Source organism: Phoenix dactylifera, chromosome 3, assembly GCF_051530095.1.
Source record: "Phoenix dactylifera cultivar Ajwa chromosome 3, Ajwa_hap1_PhDact_Kaust_v1.1, whole genome shotgun sequence".
In the NCBI taxonomy this organism is placed as follows: domain Eukaryota; kingdom Viridiplantae; phylum Streptophyta; class Magnoliopsida; order Arecales; family Arecaceae; genus Phoenix; species Phoenix dactylifera.
Genome location: NC_143192.1, coordinates 37,554,796 through 37,575,454, shown reverse-complemented (window position 1 = coordinate 37,575,454; position 20,659 = coordinate 37,554,796). Strand labels below are relative to the sequence as shown.

The 20,659-nt window shown below is 37.5% G+C and overlaps 1 protein-coding gene across 1 annotated transcript; it reads right to left on the bottom strand.

Moving 5' to 3' along the window:
• Window positions 1-4,349: 4,349 nt before the first annotated feature.
• Window positions 4,350-19,513, bottom strand: LOC103706102 (ras-related protein RABC2a-like). Its single transcript, XM_008790105.5, has 6 exons — window positions 19,175-19,513; window positions 16,952-17,020; window positions 10,292-10,357; window positions 5,708-5,829; window positions 5,256-5,384; window positions 4,350-4,792 (listed from the first exon to the last, which is right to left on the bottom strand). The coding sequence occupies exons 1-6, from the start codon at window positions 19,311-19,313 to the stop codon at window positions 4,682-4,684; spliced, it is 636 nt and encodes a 211-aa protein (XP_008788327.1). The 5' UTR covers window positions 19,314-19,513; the 3' UTR covers window positions 4,350-4,681.
• Window positions 19,514-20,659: the final 1,146 nt, after the last annotated feature.

Genomic DNA, 20,659 nt, shown 5'->3' with positions numbered 1-20,659 from the left:
GCATTTTCAAGAAATTACCAACACATTTTTTTGAAATCTACTATCGTATATTTTCCATTAAGAATTACCGAATCATATTTTTGGGATATTCGTGGAATCTCCAAGATCACATTGGATTTCTAGAGTATAATATGTGAAGGATGATTTTTCTGAAAAACTAGCATCCTTTTTCCGCAGCGGAAGAAAATCAAGGAAAAAATTATGTAAAACGATGAACAGGGTGAAAGAAACACAGTTCTCACCATTAGCAACCCCAGCGTGTTGCCTCCCAAGAGATCCATGCTCACTGTCTCTCCTTGAGTTTTTGTGGCTCTCGCTTTTTTTGCATGACTTATGGTTTTGATGGCCAACCCTAGTTATTTATAGCCACCACATAAAATCCTGGGCAATGATATGCGTGAGATTCTTAGGGATCTCTATTCTCGGCCATAGGATCATTGAAAAACTATTTTTCGTAATTTTCTTTATATTTTTTTAATTTCGAATTTATGGACTTCTACAAATTGCAAAAATGTCCATCAATACTTTACAATTGACCCTGAGAAAAGAAGATTAATTTATTGGAATCTCTTTTGCTTACAATTTTGTTTATCTATCCTTCCACCATACTATATTCCACATAAGCCAATAGCAGCGGAAAAATATCACTGATTAAATCCCTGGCTTATATAATTTTTAATCTTATTCTGTAATTTAGTTGGACCCTAAAAATTGTTTCTGAAACAATTTCACAAATAAAGATTTTATTTATAATAATAATAAAATACAATGAAAACAATTTTCATAACTATCACTGGTCAGTTTTTTTTGGTCCAACCTCATATAGACATACTGAATATACTACCTCAAATTGAGGCTGGTGGATTCCTTATTGAACATTTATACAAATTTATCTGGTGCACTCAAGACCTAACTTTGTCTGTATATTTGATTTTGAGAAAATCATTAACAATTGACTCAATCAAAGCGCAAGAACATACCAAATATATCTGCGTAAACCTCTCAAGTCAAAGGACATATAAACTAATTGTGTTGAATACTCTCTCAACATCAGTTATCACTTCCAGAAAGTATTCATATTTGGATTTCGTTCAGTGCATGTATTCTTACAGTGCACCCACTCATGTGCTTAAGGTCTCTACCTCAATGACGGAGCCTATCATCATATTTATATAGCGGCACAACAAGTGTAGGCCTAAAATATATAACTTGGCCTAGAATAACATGAGTTAAAGGGGTTGCCCATCGAAGGTTCGGAGTTTGTATACACTATTGGTAAACGCCTCGGTTACCACAAACCTTCATAGTTCCTCGCAAAGAAACTAAAAGACCACCACTCCGCGCCTATGATTCATTAATCATCGGTGTGGTCTTTTTACAATGTTACTTAACATATATACAATGTGAACATCTCATATCACAATAAAATACCCAATAAACAAATAAACATATATATATAAAAAGAAATAAATAATTTAATAATTATTAGAATTGATTTACAAATTGGTTTCTGAAGGTATAATACTAATGATATGAAGAACGGACGTTATATACCGATCGTTGCTGATATGATTAAATAATATTTTAAATTCAAGTTTGTATCTTATCTTAAGAAATAGATCTTTTAGTCTTATTTAACTAGCAAATAATATCGTTTTCCCCTGTGTTTTGTTGTTTTTCTTTATATCAGCTAAAAATACAGCCCAGTGCCTGCATCTGGATGTCGGCAGAATTGGGACCTTGAGAGTTCGGCATCCCTGTCGGGGTGGCATTTGTCACGGGATGCTTTTAAAACCTCCGCGCTTCGGCTTATTATTATTATTATTATTATTGCTACAATTGGGCTCGAAGACCAAAAAAAAAAAACCGATGGAAATGTTCTGTCAGCCATAACGACTGTTCTTATTTCAAGAGGCTGAATGGAAGTCAGCTGACTGATAAAGCTTTGCCATTGTATCCGCTAGTTGGTTGGCTTCTCTAAAAATTCTAGGCGGTGGAGAGATTTATTCTCTATTTTTTTCTTTTTTTCTCTCTCTCCTCCCTCTTCCTCACAGAAGGACCGATCAAACTCTAAGCTGGGCTAGGGATTTCGATGGTGGAGAGAGGAGTAAGGCTGCAAATAGGCCAGTTTGATCTATAACCCGATTCGACCCGAACCACTTAGACCCGACCTACTAAGATCCGACCCATTTTGGAGGACCCGTGTGGCCGGATCAAATTCTAAAATTAGACCTATTCCATTTTTTGGATCGGATCTGGATTTACTGAATTTAGATCTGACTTAATCCGACTTAAGCCATTTGAAATTTAGTTAATTTTGGATTTTCAATGCTACGACCCGACCCTACCCAATCCGAATATATAAAATTATTTAGGCCCATGGGATGTAGCCCGCGGGGGTGTAAACACAAATTCTGAATCCATGGATGAGTTGACCCGAACATGACTCGACCTGGACCCAAACCGAATTCGAATTTTTTAGGTGGGATCCGTGTTATACATGGACCCGATCCGACCCGAATGACTCGTTGGGTCAAAAAAAAATTGAGCCATATTATCCATTTTTTTAAGATCATGGCTCGGTAAAGTTGGAATATTAGGTGATCATTTTGGTAATGCTACTCTCTATTGATTTTAATATAATTATTATTATTGAATATATGATATCTATTTATTCTTCATTATTTTTTGAAAAATTAAGGCATATCAAATTTAAATTAAATATAGATACTTAGATTAGTAAAATATTTTTTAGTAGTTTGTAAATATGGAGTTGTTTGTTCTTGAGTAAGAATTTCATAAAAGCAATATGATTTATTTTATAAGAGTTGATATTAATATAAGATCATATAACATAATGATATTAATTTTTTTACCTTTTTTTAAAGAATAATTGAATTATTTTTACTAAAATTTGATCATTTTTAATGAATTTTTTTAAGTGTATAACCTCCTAAATATGCTTAAATTACATGAATACCCTTACAAAGTTGCCATTTGCATGTGTATCCTTATAAAGTTTTTTTTTGTGCGTCTACCTATAAGGGTATTTTAGTTATTTTAAATTTAAATTGCGTTTTTTTTAATGGTGTTAGATGATATGGTTACATATATATAAAAAAGAAAAAAAAAGATATAAATGTAAAATAAATATTTTATGAGGATATACATGCAAATAATAATTTTACAAGTGTATTCATACAATTTTGTATATGTTAGAGGGTATACATGTAAAAAAAACTTTTTGTTTTTTTCTAAGAGCTAACTGAAATCTTTGAGTGAACTAATGGAAGCTCCAAAGCATTTACATTGAAGGTGATAGTTTTGGAAAATATAAACTATCAGCCTAGTTGTGATAATGCCGTTATCAACACTCGGCCAACGCATACCCAGCTGTCGTCAGGTTGTTATAGGAGGCAGCTATTCATTCTTAGAAGGACAATATTGCATCACCTTCCAAACATGGCATCCCTCTTGTAAGATAACTGTGGCTGAGACAAGTCTGATTAGTTGGCTATAATTACCTTTCTGTGTTGTTATCATATGATTTTCCCTAGTTGGTTTAACTCTCTTATAATTGGAATTTGATTCTTTGACAACTAGCATCTAAACACATAACATTTTAATGAATATGAGGAGACAGTGACATCTGCAACAATTCCTCTCATATAAACAAATTATCTTAGGCCTGCATATCACATGCAAAAAATTTTAATTCCCTTTAGGTTCAACTACTTTGGACAGAAGTTCTTCAAATTTTCAGGTACCATTTGTCAGGTTTCTTCTTTTTTCACCTTTTTTTGGTGTTGCCATCTGATGTTCATCCTTTACTACTATTCTATAACGGCCTTGGTGAGGTATGATTCATGAAAATCTAAGAAATGCTGAGACAAAAATAAACCAAGGGATTCAACTTGAGCCAAATCTAGGCTACTGCTGATGCATGATTGAACCGTCATTACATATGCAAAAACAAGGCTATGTCACAGCAGGCAACTTGGACAATCTCATAGCAAACAACCACACATGCAACACAGCTCTCTCTCTCACTAACCTATCACCAGATAAGCTTCTCCAGCTTTCCAGTGCTTATCAGTCATATAGCTCCCAGAGTCAAAGGAGAGAGCAATCCAGTGGGCAACCCACTTGAAGAATTCGAGCTCCTAATCCAAGGTTTTAGGGCACAAAAGTTTACCAAAGGTGTCAAATGTAGTAGAGATATTAAGAGTTAACGAGCGCTTTATCTAGCTTGGATCCTGCTTCCACATTTTGTTATGTCAGGTGTAGAAAATGCGAGCTGATTTGAGGACATCCAATCCACAGTCAAGAAGTGGGTCTTATGGGAACACTTGTTTCAACTGGCAATACAAATTTTTTCAGATAAACTGTCAACTTTTCATGTTTCAAACTGATACAAGCATCAAACAGAAAGCACTTTAAACGAATCAGAAGGATATGTATACAATCAGAAAGCACTTTAAACGAATCAGAAGGATATTTATACAATCATTCTTTTTCATTCTCCACTCAGACCCACTGCTAAATTGGCATGACACGAATGAGGAAACCAATACATCTCATTTACATCACCTTAGAGCAGGCTTTGTTGAGCTGATTGCATGTCATTACTCTGCTCAGGAGATTCTGAACAACGGGTCAGTCTGGGACCATTTGTCATGATTTACGAGCAACAGCCCCCACCTGGGCTTGCATGGTATTCCTGTTTCTGTTTCAAAATATTCCTCTTCACAGCTGCAGATCCTTCTTCCAATAGACTAGGAACCTCCAGAATCTGCAAAAGAGCAACACTTAGTTTCTGCCATGAACAACATAGTTTTTCTCAACATACTGAAATCCTAACGAGACTCCAATCATCTGTTGATAGAAGACTTAAATAGAGCAATCAAGATTTGATCAGATTTGTTATATCCATTGACCAGTGATCCCCACAAAATCATTTATCAAATTGCTGTAAGATCTTCTGTTGCTTATAAAGAGACATGAGGACTACTACTTTATTTTTTAAAATTCAATGAGTCCCCATTTTGGCATCAAGACAATCAAACGAGGTTGAAGTTTGCAGTAATCTAATGCACAAACAAAATGAGAACCTGAAGAACATACTAATGAGCAAGCAACTTCTATAGCTGGACGTTATTTGTGAGTCAATGGTAAAATGTAAAGCATGATACCAGAAGAATATTTCTCAATTTCATATAAAATTCAATCATTTCATACATTTTTATGAAGTGTACCTTTAGTGCAAGTTCTTCGAAACATTTTTCCACATTTGCTCGTGTTATTGCACTGCATTCAAGAAACAAACATCCATATTCTTGTGCAAAAGCAATGCCCTCTTCTCTTGTCACCATCCTCTCAGTTTCCTAACACGTTATAAGGTGATTAGAAAACACATACTGAGCACTGCATATCCTTCACTACAAAGAAAATATCAACTAAAGAACAAGAAAATGCTAATAATGTACTTTTCTTTATATCATGTTACAAAATGCTATTAGCTTCAAAATTGTCAAACACAGCAATTATCCGCAATAACAAAATAACAATGACAATAGAAGCTACCTTGGAAATAAAAATGTTTAGTATCAACTTTTTTTTGTATCATGTCACAAAATGTCATGTGCTTCAGCATTGTCAAACATGGCAATTATCTACTATAATAAAAAAAAATGCTTATAGAATCCACCTTGTCAACTTTATTTCCAACAAGCATTTTGATGCAGTCTTGATTAGTGGAGTATAAGTCCACTTCCTTGGCCCATACATCAGCTAAATTTGTAAAAGTTTCTCGCCGTGTCACATCATAAACTAAGAGGAGAAGGAAATCAAAGTGTTAGCACTTTCTGCTGATGAACCATATCTAGAAAAAGTATAGAGTTGAGAACTATGAGCATGAAGAAATTAAACATTTGCTAACAAAGCATGAGCACTATCAAATTCTTCTGTTTCAAAACCTGGCTTTATGTAGGTCAAGCGCAAACTTGGCACTAATCGTCCATTTGTTTCATCTGGCTGTGGTTAGGCAAGGAATCTCCCTATGTCTGTACTAAAAGTTTAAGCAAGTAATTACCTAAACTACTTTTTGTTTGCACATTAGAGAACATGATAAAGAATCACAGGTATGGTGTGAATGGTTGACCTGTTAAAACATGTTGAAAGAGAGCAATGGCTACTAATGGATGATCAGATATGGTCCAGTCAATCATGTGACTCTTTACAACGGAAAATTTTGACAATGGGCAAGGTTAGCAATGTAGGATGGCACAAAGAAAATTTGGCTTTAAAAATAGTTAGCAGCAATATGTGCTACCTGGCAAAGTCGCACAGTTGAAGTTTGGCATTGGCAAGCAAGTCAAAGAGCAGCAATGGTAAGTTGTGATAGATAATGATAAAGATTTGCGTACATGAACCAAATTGAAGATAAATCATCAGAAGGCCATGAAATGAATGATATCCGAGTGTTATCACATAAAACCGAACACCATTGAATATTAAGGGAATCAAAATTCAAAAGCTAGCATGCACTGAAGTAACTGGTCTCAAAATAGAGAAGACAGCAGCTGTTTCCACAGAAATAAGAATCTAAAATCAAGTGTTACTTATTTAGTGATCCACAACTATTCTAAGAGGTTAGTGGTCTGGTACATGGTATGTATCATGGATAAGCCCATATTGGTGGTCGACTCACATCAGCATGTATGGCAGCATATGATTAGAACACAATACAATAGGGGTCAGAGAAGTGCATGCTCTGCTCAGTGGATTATAATTTTAAAACAATTGATTATTAAATATATTTGCTTATCAGAAATTTGAAATTTGACACAGACAAGTCCAGTCATCATGTTTTCACTTAAAAGATGAGCTCTTAATCATTGTTTTTGATATTTAATCCTATATTATCACCAGTTTGATCATAGTTTGCATATCAGATTCTTTTTTATGTTAAAGCATACTACATATTTTCAGCTATCCACCTAATCTAAGAGGCAAGATTGAGTCAAATTCTTAGTTGAGTATTCAAAGCATCTCTATAAATGACTAGAAAACAAATTGTAGTGTAGATACAAAAAAATAGGATTCAACATGGTAGCATATCGATACAGTACTGGACACAGTAATGACAACCTCAAACATCACAAGCATGATATACGACACTTTTATTTCATAGGTCCAATATGATGCGCTCAAGAATACAATGAACCCCGAGGCAGATATGCAGTACAAGGCAGATATTACTAAGGTAACATTATTAAGTATGAATAACTAGATTGCAAAATTAGATCTCATGATGAAAGCAGCATATTAAACAAAGAATCAAGTAAGTCAAAAGTAGCAAAAAGACTAGAAAAAGGACAAAACAGAACCATCCAAAGAGATGTTAAAGGAAGACTAGTTCTGAGGAAGGCATGAAGATGATTCAGGATTAAAGTCAGACAACAAATCCAACAAGTCAAGAGAGCACTTTCGAAGGGTTACAATCAAAATATCTCTTGGTGGAAGGTAAATTCAATTAAGCTGTGTAACATGAGTTGGAAGAGAGTGACTCCAGAAGATGGACAAATATTGCATCTGTGAAGATTCTCTAGGTGTTAAATTCAGAACTCTCTTTTTGAGGGAAAATTTAGAAACATAGGCACCCACCTTTTGCACCAGAAAGTCCACCTATTTGCTCTGCTGCCTAGGCATCTTAACTACCTTGATGTAGTTAACTTCTCCCCTTTCTTTTTTTTTTTAACCTTGGGGACAACTGACTTGGTCATTTTCTGGGTTATATATGGTTCATATTGGTGTCTTGTTATCTATCCCATGATTGTTTTTTAACACACTACAATGTTACAAACATTAATTCGATCATACTTTCTAATCAATCAAGCTTTCTTGGATGCTAGTGTGGTAGCACCAATTCTTTTTTCATGACCCTGGTGCGTTCTTTTAAATAACCTGGCATGGTTATACTCATATATTCAAAAGCTGCCAAAACGAGATGGTACCATCGGTATTGTGCTGTTCCAATGTGAAACCAGCATCGGAATGGGTATTGAGATGCCGAAACCAACCGTGCCACCCAACCACCCTTACCAGTACATACCAGCATATTAGTGTGTACGGATATGTACTAATTGTGTTGTACCGACCAAAATGGTTCATGCCAATAGTTTTTCATTCATATGATGTTTTCAATTTCGATAAGTATCTGTTCCGTAGGCGCGGACGAATTATAGTGATTTGTTCCAATCCAAGAAATAAACAGAGCTTTGGATCTTCATCTTCGAACATGAGCTCGTTCTCTTTGTGCCGGTGTTCAAGAATCCATTCAAAAGGCTCGGCCCGTGTGATGTTGGTACCGATATCATTCTAATACCGTACTGTTTGGATAGAACAACAATACAGTGTTCGTTTTCGGTATTTTAAACCATCCAAATAGTACGGTGTTCGTTATCAGTATTTAAAACCTTGGTTATACCAAATGCACAATAGTTCTCAAAGTTATGCTTTATTTTCTTTTGACCAATGCTGGCATCAATTTCTGAGATCATTCAAGCTACCTGGTTGTGCACATATCTTTTCCTGACCATAAATCCTTTCTTGACTCGCATAGCACTATACATCAAACAATGATGTTAACCAAACATAATTAAAATTAGTATACTACATGAACATAAAAAACAGTTGCAAAGATCCTTCTATATAATTATTTCTAGTCCCTCATAGCATCACATATAAGCATCTTATACCTGCATGTGTTTTTTTCCACCCTCGATCAATCAAATCTCACCTTTATTGGCCTACATTCTTCCACTATGGGTCAATCATTGCCCTTTCTCTTGGCCTTCTCCTTTCTCCCCTTATACAATCCTATCTACTGCTAATCCATGAATACAACTCAAGATATACCTGAATTTTGGGCCACTAAAGTTGCCGATGGTTCTTAATAATCAGAATGACCTACAAAGGATCCTTCTCAAAAGATGAAGATATAGTATTCTGGCAGAAGGTAATAGCTGTTCCTACCTTCTGAGAAAAACAAAGTCTAACTCACAAGTTTACTGGCGCAGTGTACCGTGGATCATTAATTACTATTGACACTGCCCTTTTTTTTCTTCCTAGGGTGGATAAACTATATCCATCTAGAATGAGTACATCCAACATGGTCAAAAAACAAAATGTCCCGAAGGTGAACTGAGACCATGGTGAGATCCTCCCAAATGGTGCCTCCAGTATGGTCATTGACACTGCCCTTCTGGGAATAGCAAATATATTTGGTAATATGGAGGATTGGCCCAACACTTTCTTTCTCATCAATGTGTTGTTGAGACTTGAGAGTGTCCACCTGTTATCCTGAAAAATTGTCCTTTAACATGGAAACCTATTCCAATGTGAGGAGGACATGGTTGGCTTGCAACTGATGTTTAGCTTTGTGGAATGAGGCACTCAGATTGAAATTCCTGCAAACACATACCCAATAAATGGCAGCCAGTTCAATTGTCCTGTTCACCAAACATACCAGACAAAGCATCTCAAAAAATTCATGCGACTTTGTTAACATATAGCAAACATATCTTCCTTCATCAGCTCCCATTTGAGCAATATAACAGAATCCAAGCTCCATTATTTCAATGATTGGATGGTACTTGCCCCTCCCTTTAGTAGAAACCAGTTTTAAACATGAAAGTAAAACAAGAATACCCCCTATATTCCTGTCCAGATTTGAGAATGACTATCAAAAAGAAGAATCAGGGCCATAATAACAGCTAGCTACTGATACAAGTTTATACATTGGTTCTGACAACTCTAGTACTGCCATCACCCACAGAAAGAATAGGCAACATTATAAACTCAATGTAAGTAACCACATTTAACAAGTTCTTGAAGAACTTCTCATAATACTTTGTTTCTACCTATCAGAATGTTGCTTGTTCCATAAAGCCAACTGCCTAAATGGCTAGTAGATTCTTACCATCCACTTGAGTGTAATATCATGGAAACAAAAAATTTATCCTACTAAGCATGTAGTCCTTTTCAACATTGGTTTTGCCCACCATATGGTGATGTTTTAAATATTTCCATGAACATTTTTATATATTACACAGCATGTAAACATTTTAAAAGGGATTAAGGTATTTGTATGGTAGTATGCATGAACAAACAAGTATGTGCAGTATAAATAGTGTGCCAAGGGAGAAAAGTAAATTATTGAACAAAACAGGAGGAAATTGAGGAAAAAGTTTGAAGTAATGCCAACTGCAGCTTGTAACCTTTCACTTACCTAGAATGATTCCTTGAGAACCTCTATAATAAGAACTAGTTAGCGTCCTAAATCTCTCCTGCCCAGCTGCAAAATGAACAAAAACAGTTAAAAAAAAGAGGAGGATAAAGTAGAGTGGTACACATACCACACTACAAACACTAGATACGACATGTCAAACTTCATATTACAAATTTTCCTCACGAACCTGCAGCATATTCCGCAGAAACTACAGTGTGTTCATCTTATGTTGTTTCTAGCAAGGAATATCATGAGTAATAAGAAAGAAACCACTAATAAAAAAGATAATACATGTAAAAGGAGAAGTTCACAAGACTTCTTTCAACTCAGAAAAAAAATTGGCACGAATATGAATTGTAATTATTGCCATATTTCAATGGTAAGCATAACATTAGAATCAATCTATAGAAATGAATTAAATTAGTTATCATATGATCTCACTGCACAGATTTGCCTCATTCTCTGTACTGAACAGAAGATTAAAATTCAATGATACATCAAAGGCACAGGGAGACAAAAGCGATCATAAGTGATCATACTACCACCTAAAGACATTAAAATTTTGAAATGTAGCAACGTCAGCATATACTCTGAGTTGGTTCAGCAGCTTCAGCTATGAGAGTTTGCTCGAGAGGAGGTATATGCTCTGTAATTCAGTTCAACCCCCTGCCAGCTCCTGCTGACAGACATGGGGCAAGGCTAATTGGTGGAGTCTCTCCTTGCTTCATCAATATAACACCCATGTTAATCAGCTAAGATCAGTAGCTAACTTTTTGCCAGGTGCAGTTGAACTCACACCAGAATCTTGCTTCCACTATTGCATCTCTATCCTAATACATCCACCCAATCTTTGACCATATACTTTTAATCCACACTTAGTTCAAGACAATGTTCTCTTTATTTTTTTTAAAATCTTTTATTGAAGCCCTATATTATGTGTTTCTTCAAAAATTAATTTCAGGATATATTTCTATCATGTTAAAATATTTAATATCATTTCTTCAAATACTTCTTGCCTTCCTGGTCACTTCCCATTCTATACCTAAACTATGGCAATGTCTGCCACATTGGATTTTCAACCACTTCTTTTTGTCTAGCTCACCTGCAGATGCAAGGGGAAGGCCTCCATTACTGACCCTGGCCCACACTCGAGCTCTTAGTCTACAAGTGACATCTTTTGTTGGTGGGGTTGTGACAACTGACATTTCACATGACATTCCCATGGCACCCTCTAGTTCCATGCACGACTCCACAAGGTGTCCCATATGAGGCCATATTTGTTTTTCACTCGCCTACCCAGTGGTGCTTCGGTGGCCAGCCGCTTAGAAACTAGCAAATCTCTCAGGGATATGCAGCGACCGTTGATGTTAGTGGAGGTGTATGACCATCAAATCAATTCTAGGGTTGCTTACACATAGAAATTCTCCAATAGAATTATTAGGCTATTGGTGACCCCTAGGTGCTAGGTTCGGAGCTGAGAACCCCCTACGAGGCCCATGGGTTACCTTTGTCTACAAGCTTGGTGATAGGTGCTGCTTCATCTACCATGCCTTCATGAATATCTTTCAATGGAATTGTTGTAGAGTTTCAAAACCCTCCTTTCCGGCAGCATGCTAGCTTGTTTTGACACAAATTAGATATTTGTTGTCCGGAAAACTCGCTTTTGGTATTGCTTGGTTTCATCACTAGCTTAGACAGCAGTGGATGCTCTTCATGGTTCCTTCGACAGGCCAGTCTGGGGGAATTATCGGCTGTTGGTGACCGGACCTTGGCATGGTATCTACTCTTTTCGAGGAGCTCGCCCTACTGGACAGCCACTCATGGGTGTTAATGGTGGTCTATGCAGACATCGATTACCAACAATGGTGCCTACAATAGCGAGACATCTTGGCAGTGGTGGCATTAGGTCACTATTTCCTTGTCTTTGGGACTTTAGCATTCTTTACCTCGAGGACAAGTGTGGGGGTCGGCCCTTCCATCTACTCCACAAGATTGCTAAGTTCTGAAAATTCGTTGATAAGATGGCTTGGTGGATTCATAAGGCCCCAATATATCTAGTGCAACAACAGGCATGGGACAACTCATTTTGGGGAATGGATCAACTGGATGTTCGTGTTAGGTGCATCAATTGAGCTTTACTTATGATATCTGCCACCTTCCCAACATAGCGCCCAATCATTGTCTGCTATTGTATAGCATCTTTGGCAGCCACTTTGCCAGCCTTAAACCATTTCAATTTGAGAAATTTTGGACCCACTATGAGGCTTCTTTTGAGGTCATCCATGTTACCCAGGCTTCTACATGTCCTTGTTCTCCAACCTTTCAATGTACTTAGCATAGCATGAGGACTCAACATGCCCTCCAGACATGGAACAGGGAGTATATAGGTGACATCATTGCCCGCTCCTCTCTATTTGAGACTCCAATTCTCTAGCTTCAGCAACAAGAACCTAGTATTGGGGGCCTTCCCCAACATGACTTCAAATGGCTCCTAGGTCTGCTTGTTCCAATCAATACAACCACTTCAATGCAAGTCATGTGGCAACAAAAATCTCGGATCACTTGGTTACATGAGGGCAAACTGCAATGCTCCCTACTTCCATTGTAACAACATTCTGCATCAACACAATCGGATAAGCACTAGTGATCAAGTGGAGGATCCACAGGTAATCTATTAGGAGCTTGTTGGATTCTTCTACAGTCATTAAGCCCCTCCTTACCTCTGCTCAACCTGCCACCCTCGTTACCACCCAAGTCATGGCCGAAGAGAACTGCCCTCACATGGCCGATCATTGATCTGGAGGTGGAAGCCACAATTTGGAGCTTAGCAGCCAACAAGACGCCAAGATCAGATGGATTCCTATCTATTTTCTATTAATGTATGAGGTCATCGTCAAGCCTCAAGTTGGTTGAGCAGAAGATTACTTCTTTCACACATTCCACATGTTAGCAACCTAGAAATAGACCTACATGGTTCTCCTTCCCCATGGCCAAACCCATCCTTATCAGCTCACTTCCAGTCCTTTAGTTACAAAATTGTGGCCAAGCTCTTGGTCAACCAGTTGAAGTCGGTGTTAGGGTGTCTTGTTGCATTCAAGTGGTTAATCAATATCTGATCACCTACTGCTTGCTTAAGAGGTATTGCATACTATCCATACTGTGCCAGCAAGTCGCAGCCTCAAGGTCATGAAGCTCAACCTGTTGGAAGCTTTTGACTAGATGAGTGGTAATATGCCTAGGTAGTCCTTCAAGCATTCAATTTCCATAGCCATTGGAGGCAATTAGTGTTGCTCTGCATTCCAGAGTCTTCGTTCATCCTACTTCTCAATACCCATGCCACAGAATGGTTTTCGTGCAAGATGGGCCTATGGCAAGGGTACACCCTATCCCCCTCGTTGTTCATTCTATGTTCTTAGACTATCAAAGGTCATTCATGCAGTGGTTGCTTCGCATTAACTTGAGTCGATACGCTATGGGTATGGAAAAGTCCCTCCTATACCTACCTATATTCATAGATGATTGCATGTTATTCGCTCAAGCCACGTTAGTGAATTGTCAGTAGCTCCGACAGTTAGTGCACAAGTACTATCAAGTCTCAGGTCCATCGGTCAACCTGGCAAAGTCCATGGTTAAGTTCTCTCCTTGCATGGCACCGAGACGACGACAACAGCTCCAACAGGCTCTCACATCCCACAACAACAGGGTACATGGACATATCTCAAGGAGCCAATGCATGGGATGAAGCCTACAGCCACTGACTTCAAGCCTCTTCTAGCCTAATTGTGCCAATGCTATGAAAGCTGGGCTTGGTAAGCTCTCTTGATGGTTAGCCATGCTATCCTCTTGTAATCTTTGCAATTCCTTTTCGCTTGCTAACTCACAACTTGGTCCCTGATTCTCTTCTTGATTACATCAAGGTGATGATGCACTCTTCTTATGGTTGATGATTGTCACAGGCAAAAACTATATCTCATCACCCAGTCCCACAAATGTCATCCTTCAAATTTTTACCTGCTCCACCTTCCTCTAGGCATGAGCTAAGTGTGGGGTGGACAACTACTGGCCCCTTACCCAGCTGCTACCCTTGTGATCCTCATGGATGTGGTGGGTGTCATGCCAAGTTGAGCATGACATGTTGATTGTTGCCCCACCTTCATTGGTTGCATGGGAATGGTCAATGGTCTGGGCCATGCAGGATCAGTGGCTTTCATAAGCACCTTTGCTAAGCTTCCCCATTGTTCTATCATCAATCCCCTGATCAGGTCAGGTGGCCAATCTCTGGATCTTTGACAGGTAATGGTATAAGTAGCTATCATCTTAGTATTTCTCTTGAAGATAGCGTCTCAAACCACTCGGATATATACCAGTGCATCCCTGAAAGAACCGGCTTCCATGGGGACCCACGGAAACAGATAGAATGCCTATTTGCCTGATTTGGCCATTTATCCAATATGGAGTTCTCACGACACGTTCAAATTATAATAAATATGGGTTTCTTGTCAACAATGGATTCACCCTACTTTGGAAATCATTACGGTCAATCAAAGCACACCTATGGGAGTAAGTGTTCCTTTGGAAGTGCTTCCCGCTGTTCAATTTCTCATTCCCACACTATGATATTAACAGTGGTGCATGTACAAGGTATGGTTTTTATTCCGAGTCTATTCACCATGCTCTATGTAATAATGGGTACACTAGTCTTAACTTAGCCTTAATTCCATTTCTTTAAGCTGTAAAGATGGAAAAAGTAACTTCATCACTAATTCTAATCTCCAACTGATTGGGAGTCTTAAATTTCGGTTGTCGGGGCATAATAAATTCAGGTCAGAAACATTTTACTTTCTTCGGTTGTTTGGAAGACATGTAACTGTCTAATAGAACAAATGGGTCCATAAGGAATCTATTATTATGCATGCATTGCCACCTGCAAAGGAACTTTTCAGTAAGTTGAGTACTAGAGTTGTCTATGATAATGCAAGTAATGACTTGATTAGGAGACACAAAATTTTTGACCGCTACTTAATATCAGCAGTGGTTCTGAAAAGTATCTAATTGGGAGTTTGAAATTACAAATAAAAGAATAATACCAATGGAACTCACTGCACGAGATATGGTTCTTAAAGGGCCAAAAAGTACTCTTCATATGTGTGCTCAATGCTCATGCTCATGCTCATGCTCATCCATATCTGAAAAGGCAGACATCAGCACCCCGAATATGGTACCCTCTGGTAGGGTGGTCTTGACTCATGCACACCCAATTCTTGCACTTGGTCCATTGAAACAGAGGATAGGCCTATGACGGACTACAACTAGCACAACAACAAGGAATTCTAAAGTTGGAAATACACTCAGATAACTTGTGGGAAAAGGAGAACAACCAGCATGGCAAGTCACTACAGATATCCAAAATATTAATTTTTTTAGGAACCCAATATTGATGGACTCATCGTACCTATTGGTACAAACAAAAACAAACAAGCTGAATAGCTTTCAAGATTTGCAAGGGAAAATGCATCCATGTACTTGTGGGAGTTTGGGCAAGATGTGCCTATGGGTTTCACCCACCTCCCTTGAGAGGATATTTTTATAGTAGCTAATTGATTTTGAACGAAATTGCCCATGTGCCCCTTCATAACAAAAAAAAGGTGAATGAAAAGGAGAGAACTAGAATTACTTAATTGATAAAATTGCAGGCTCCATACATAAAATAAAATGTATCCAAGTACCAAAGTTCTGAAATTTAATGATATTTCAAAACTTAGTTAATACCAGTACTCATAAGGGTCCAAACTTGACAGATACTAAAAAAAAAAGGTACTTTAATACAATATTTAAAGAATTACTAATGAGTAATGACTGACCCTAATTAGAAAAAAAAAAGCTTAATGTTGAAAGAAGTTCTATAATGATCCAATTTGAATCTTGAACTTATATGCCTCTAATATGCAAGATGCCCTTTATATCAAATTTGTTAGCTTCTAGAATCTTTCAAAGTGTAGCAACTTGGAAGGTTACATCCCAATCATGAAAGTAAATTGTACAACCTATATGGTAGATCTCCATATCTCAACTGGCCTCATAGGTTTTGGCAACAGAGGTTCCATAGAACACATGTGTCTTGCCTAAAAATGTCTTGAACAAGGATTTGGCACCAAATTACAGACACAAATTTGCAAGCTGGTTCTAAATGCTTTGAAATTGGGTAGACCACTCCATGTACCATAAATCCATGCACAAATTGAAGATAAAAGGTTTATAAATTAAAGTTTAACACTGATAACTTCTATGGAGAGAATTTCAGGATATATAGTCTCAATGACTATTAGAGCTGTTAAGAGCTGCAAAGTTTTAAATCAGTGACCGAATGAGCTATTAAGCACTTCATAACAAGATTGTTTTTCATGGGTTAAAATTTGTTCCTAGTTGCTGGGAAGACATTTTTTATCTATGACATATATGTTTTATGTCAGGAACCTATAATCATTGCAGATAAAAATTTTACATTATGTTCTTGTATCATATATTGAGAAAATTATGAGTGGTATTTTGTGAAAAAGATAGTTCATTCGATCTCAAAATGTCAGACAAATAATCTGAATTGAAGATGGGAATGCTTAAGCATGAAAAGGTATTTGAACTTCTCCACATATAATAGCTTACCAGTGTCCCATATTGTGAGCTTCAGCTTCTTCCCACCAACTGTAAGATGTTTAATCTTAAAATCCACTCCTGGTCATAAATACTAAGCAAAAGTTAAAATATATAAACTAAATACAAGCTATTGGAAAAGGAAAAATCATGGCAAACAACAATCAAGACAGATGTGAAACTCTATTATTCATCAAAAATGCCATAGTCTCTTAACAACAGGAACAAAATAAGGGTGTCATCCAAGCTGCCCTAGAACCACCATGATCTATTAAATAGCTAGATTTTGGAGTAAGCATTCATCATCGTCTTCTCATATGAAGTTCATATGCACCTCCTAATCACTGGAATCAGGAGCAGTTGTGGTAGGACGTAGGGTGGTAGTGAATTCATGTGTGGAAGCAACATAGAGAACTTCTCTGAAAAAACTTGGACTTATAACTGGGAAAGCATCTTGAAAAAATAGTCTTAAATACTATCATTAATCAAAAGGTACATATTTGGTTGTTTTGGATAAATATAGAATAAAAATTCTATAAAGAAGAGTCTATAATACATCATATTATATAATATATATATATATATATACGTATGTATGTATATAACAAACTAAGACATAGTTTTATAAACTAGTGATAACAAGAAAGAAATAATATGTTTGTTGAGAGATTTAAATATTAAGCAAGGGTGTGGAAGCCTAAGCTTCCACTAGTCATCTTCATCATCAAGCCAATAGGCATCTTTCTCACTGACTTCCACACATGGATGTCATCCCTTACAGATAGGAGCAGAACCAAGCAGGACCAAGGGGCTACAACCTCCAGATAACTAACAATCTGTTACAATACCACATAAAAATTTGTTTCTAGCCCTGATACAATAGGCAGTTTGCCCCCTTAAGAAGCTGCCTTGTCTCTTATAAGGGAATATGTAATCCGCAGCTCACCTCCAGATGCACTAGATTCACATCCATGCTCTATTTATGCTTTTTTTGGAACATCTTCCTTGACGTCCCTTATGCTATTCTTATCAGAAAAAGAATTTTCAAAACCATTAGCCATGATCTGGACTGTATCTGGACTTGAAAATTGACTGTAGATTGTTTCCTTCCAGCAATACCCAAACCCACACCATTTGAAAACATGTCCAGGTGAGAAAGAGTGCAAGTTTTGTGATGCTAAATATCTTTCTTTAGTAGGGTAGATTGATTTGGCTGTATATTCCTTCAAATTGTCAGAAGCATCTAACATGCATCATATATGTTCCTTCAAATTGTCAAAGTAATGGCTAACACACATCATAGTTTTCTCCAAAAAATTGATCCCCCCCAATCCTAGATATTTTATCTGGATAGTATGTAAAACCCATGCTTCAATTCCATTTGTTGCAGGTGTTGCCTTGGAATTTTAACTCCAAATCGACAGCTCACGGTTATCAAAAATGATCTTCTTAAACATAACACATTAATTTGGATAGTTTGCTGATGTTAAAAAACGGTGGTACTAAGTCTCAGATTCTGAGGTATTACAGGTTCTTAGAGAACTTGCTATGGACCAATTAAAGGTTACTATTAAGCAGGTTCAAAAAACAGAAAAAGCAAGCACGAGCAAAAGCCCAATGGGAAAACTAAAACAACGAAAATGTAATATTTGTTACCTATGCTAGGACCAAAACTTCAACTCATAAAATTCAAGTAAATCCTTCCTTGGACTCCTAGACAAATTATATCATATCATTCCAACACCTTGCACAGGGATCATTTTTGACATTTCAACTATTTCATAAAGTAGAATGCAAGTAAATTCAAGTAGTGGCAACACAGATATCCGCCACGCAATTTGATAGCGCCTCAAAATCAAGCGCTCGCATGAACCCACAAAAAATATGGCCAATGCCGTGAAGTACGAAACTCAATCACCACAATCTTCTGACTAGATATAAAACAAGCAACGATTCTACCAAAAAAAAAGGGTTGCGACACGTATTAATCAAAACTGTCTCCAGAGAAAGATCAAGATGTCACATTTGAGATGTAACTAAGCGAATCAAATAAAGTCATAGATCGGACCCAGACCACTTCCTTCTAATTCAGAAAGCAACATCAGTCCAGAGAATAAAGTCCAACACGAGAAATGAAGAAAACCATCGCACCAAGCACAATAATTTAGATGAGTAAACATAACAAAAGAAAAATCCAAAAAAAACACCAAGCGGCAAGGCTACCGAACATCATACCGATTGTCGGGGCAAGATCGTCGGCATGGTTGGAGATGAAGCTGACAAGCAGACTGCTCTTCCCCACCCCAGAGTCGCCGATCAACAGTATCTTGAAAGAGTAATCGTAGCTGTTCCCTGAACCAGCCGGCGAACCCATCTATCTATTATAAAAACAAGAACCCTCACGAACTGTGCTTCTGATTTCTCTACCTCTATTCCGAATCTCTCGAAGCGTCGGGTGGTGGAGGTGATGGTGGTGGTGGGGTTGGTACGAAGAGAGAGAGAGAGAGAGGAAAGCGAGAGAAAGAAAGAGAATAAGAATAGTCGGAAATATAAAAGGACGGAGAGAAGCATGGGGGGGGGGGGGGGGGGGGGGGAGCTGAGAAGGGTGAAAGGGATCCGAATCCATTTTTATGTCCGGATCTATTGGATTAAAATATAACCATTCCGCCAAATTTCATATTTATATTAAAAAAAATAAATAAAAATATGAAATGTTCACTCCATCATCGAATATTTAATTTTATTTATAATTTTATATTACATAAAATTTATATTCATATTATTTAAAATAAATATAAATATTAATTTTTGTATCTATGGATGTTTTGGTATCTGATTCGGCTTCGGAAATGGAGAAGAAAAGAAAGCGGCAAAAAGAAAAGCAATGGATGCCTTCCTTTAGCGTATGGCCACGTTTTCTTTACCACTTTTAAGCTAATTAAACTAATACTCTCCACCTGCAGTACGTGTCCCATTGGAACCAAACCGTTCTCCTCCTGGGAAAGGGACGGCAAGATTCATCCTCCACTGGCCCGCATAAAAAGTCCTTATGGTGGTGATTCCCAAATGGATGGTCGAGATGCAAATTGATTGAAATTTGGTCACGAGAATTTGTATAGGTGGTTCGGAAAGAGAGTTTTTTATTCATTTTAAATTTTTTTGTCTTGAATACATTGATTAGGATTTAAGGGAGAGGTTGGAGGTCTATGACCGAGGACCTGGGACCAACCTGAAGGAGACCGGGAGAGACGCTCTCAGGGGCTGACACGGCCCGGTTTTAGGTAGTTGGTTGGCCGCTGTCGACGTGTGAGTCGGGACGATAGCTCCGTTTGCGGATGGTGATGGACGGAGGTTTTAAGCAGAGCGGGGGAACGGGACAGGCTTGGGAAGTTGGACCGCTGGGCTTTGGGTACATTGGCCGGTCTCACGTGCTTCCACGTGGGCAGGGATTGAATGTCCCCTCAGCCGGCTTAAGCCGTGCAGGCCAAGCTTAATGAATATTAAAATATGCCACCCGCATTGTATATGGTGTGGAGATAATCCATACTAAATCGAGTCTCATATATACTAGAATGATAATAGATTTCATTAAGACCTCCATCTTTACATAAAAATTGTTTAAATAACAAAGAACTTTAACTAAAAAATAAAGAGTTTTTAGTTTAGTTTCCAAAAAATTTAATATTTATATATTAATCTTTATTTTATATTGATATATCT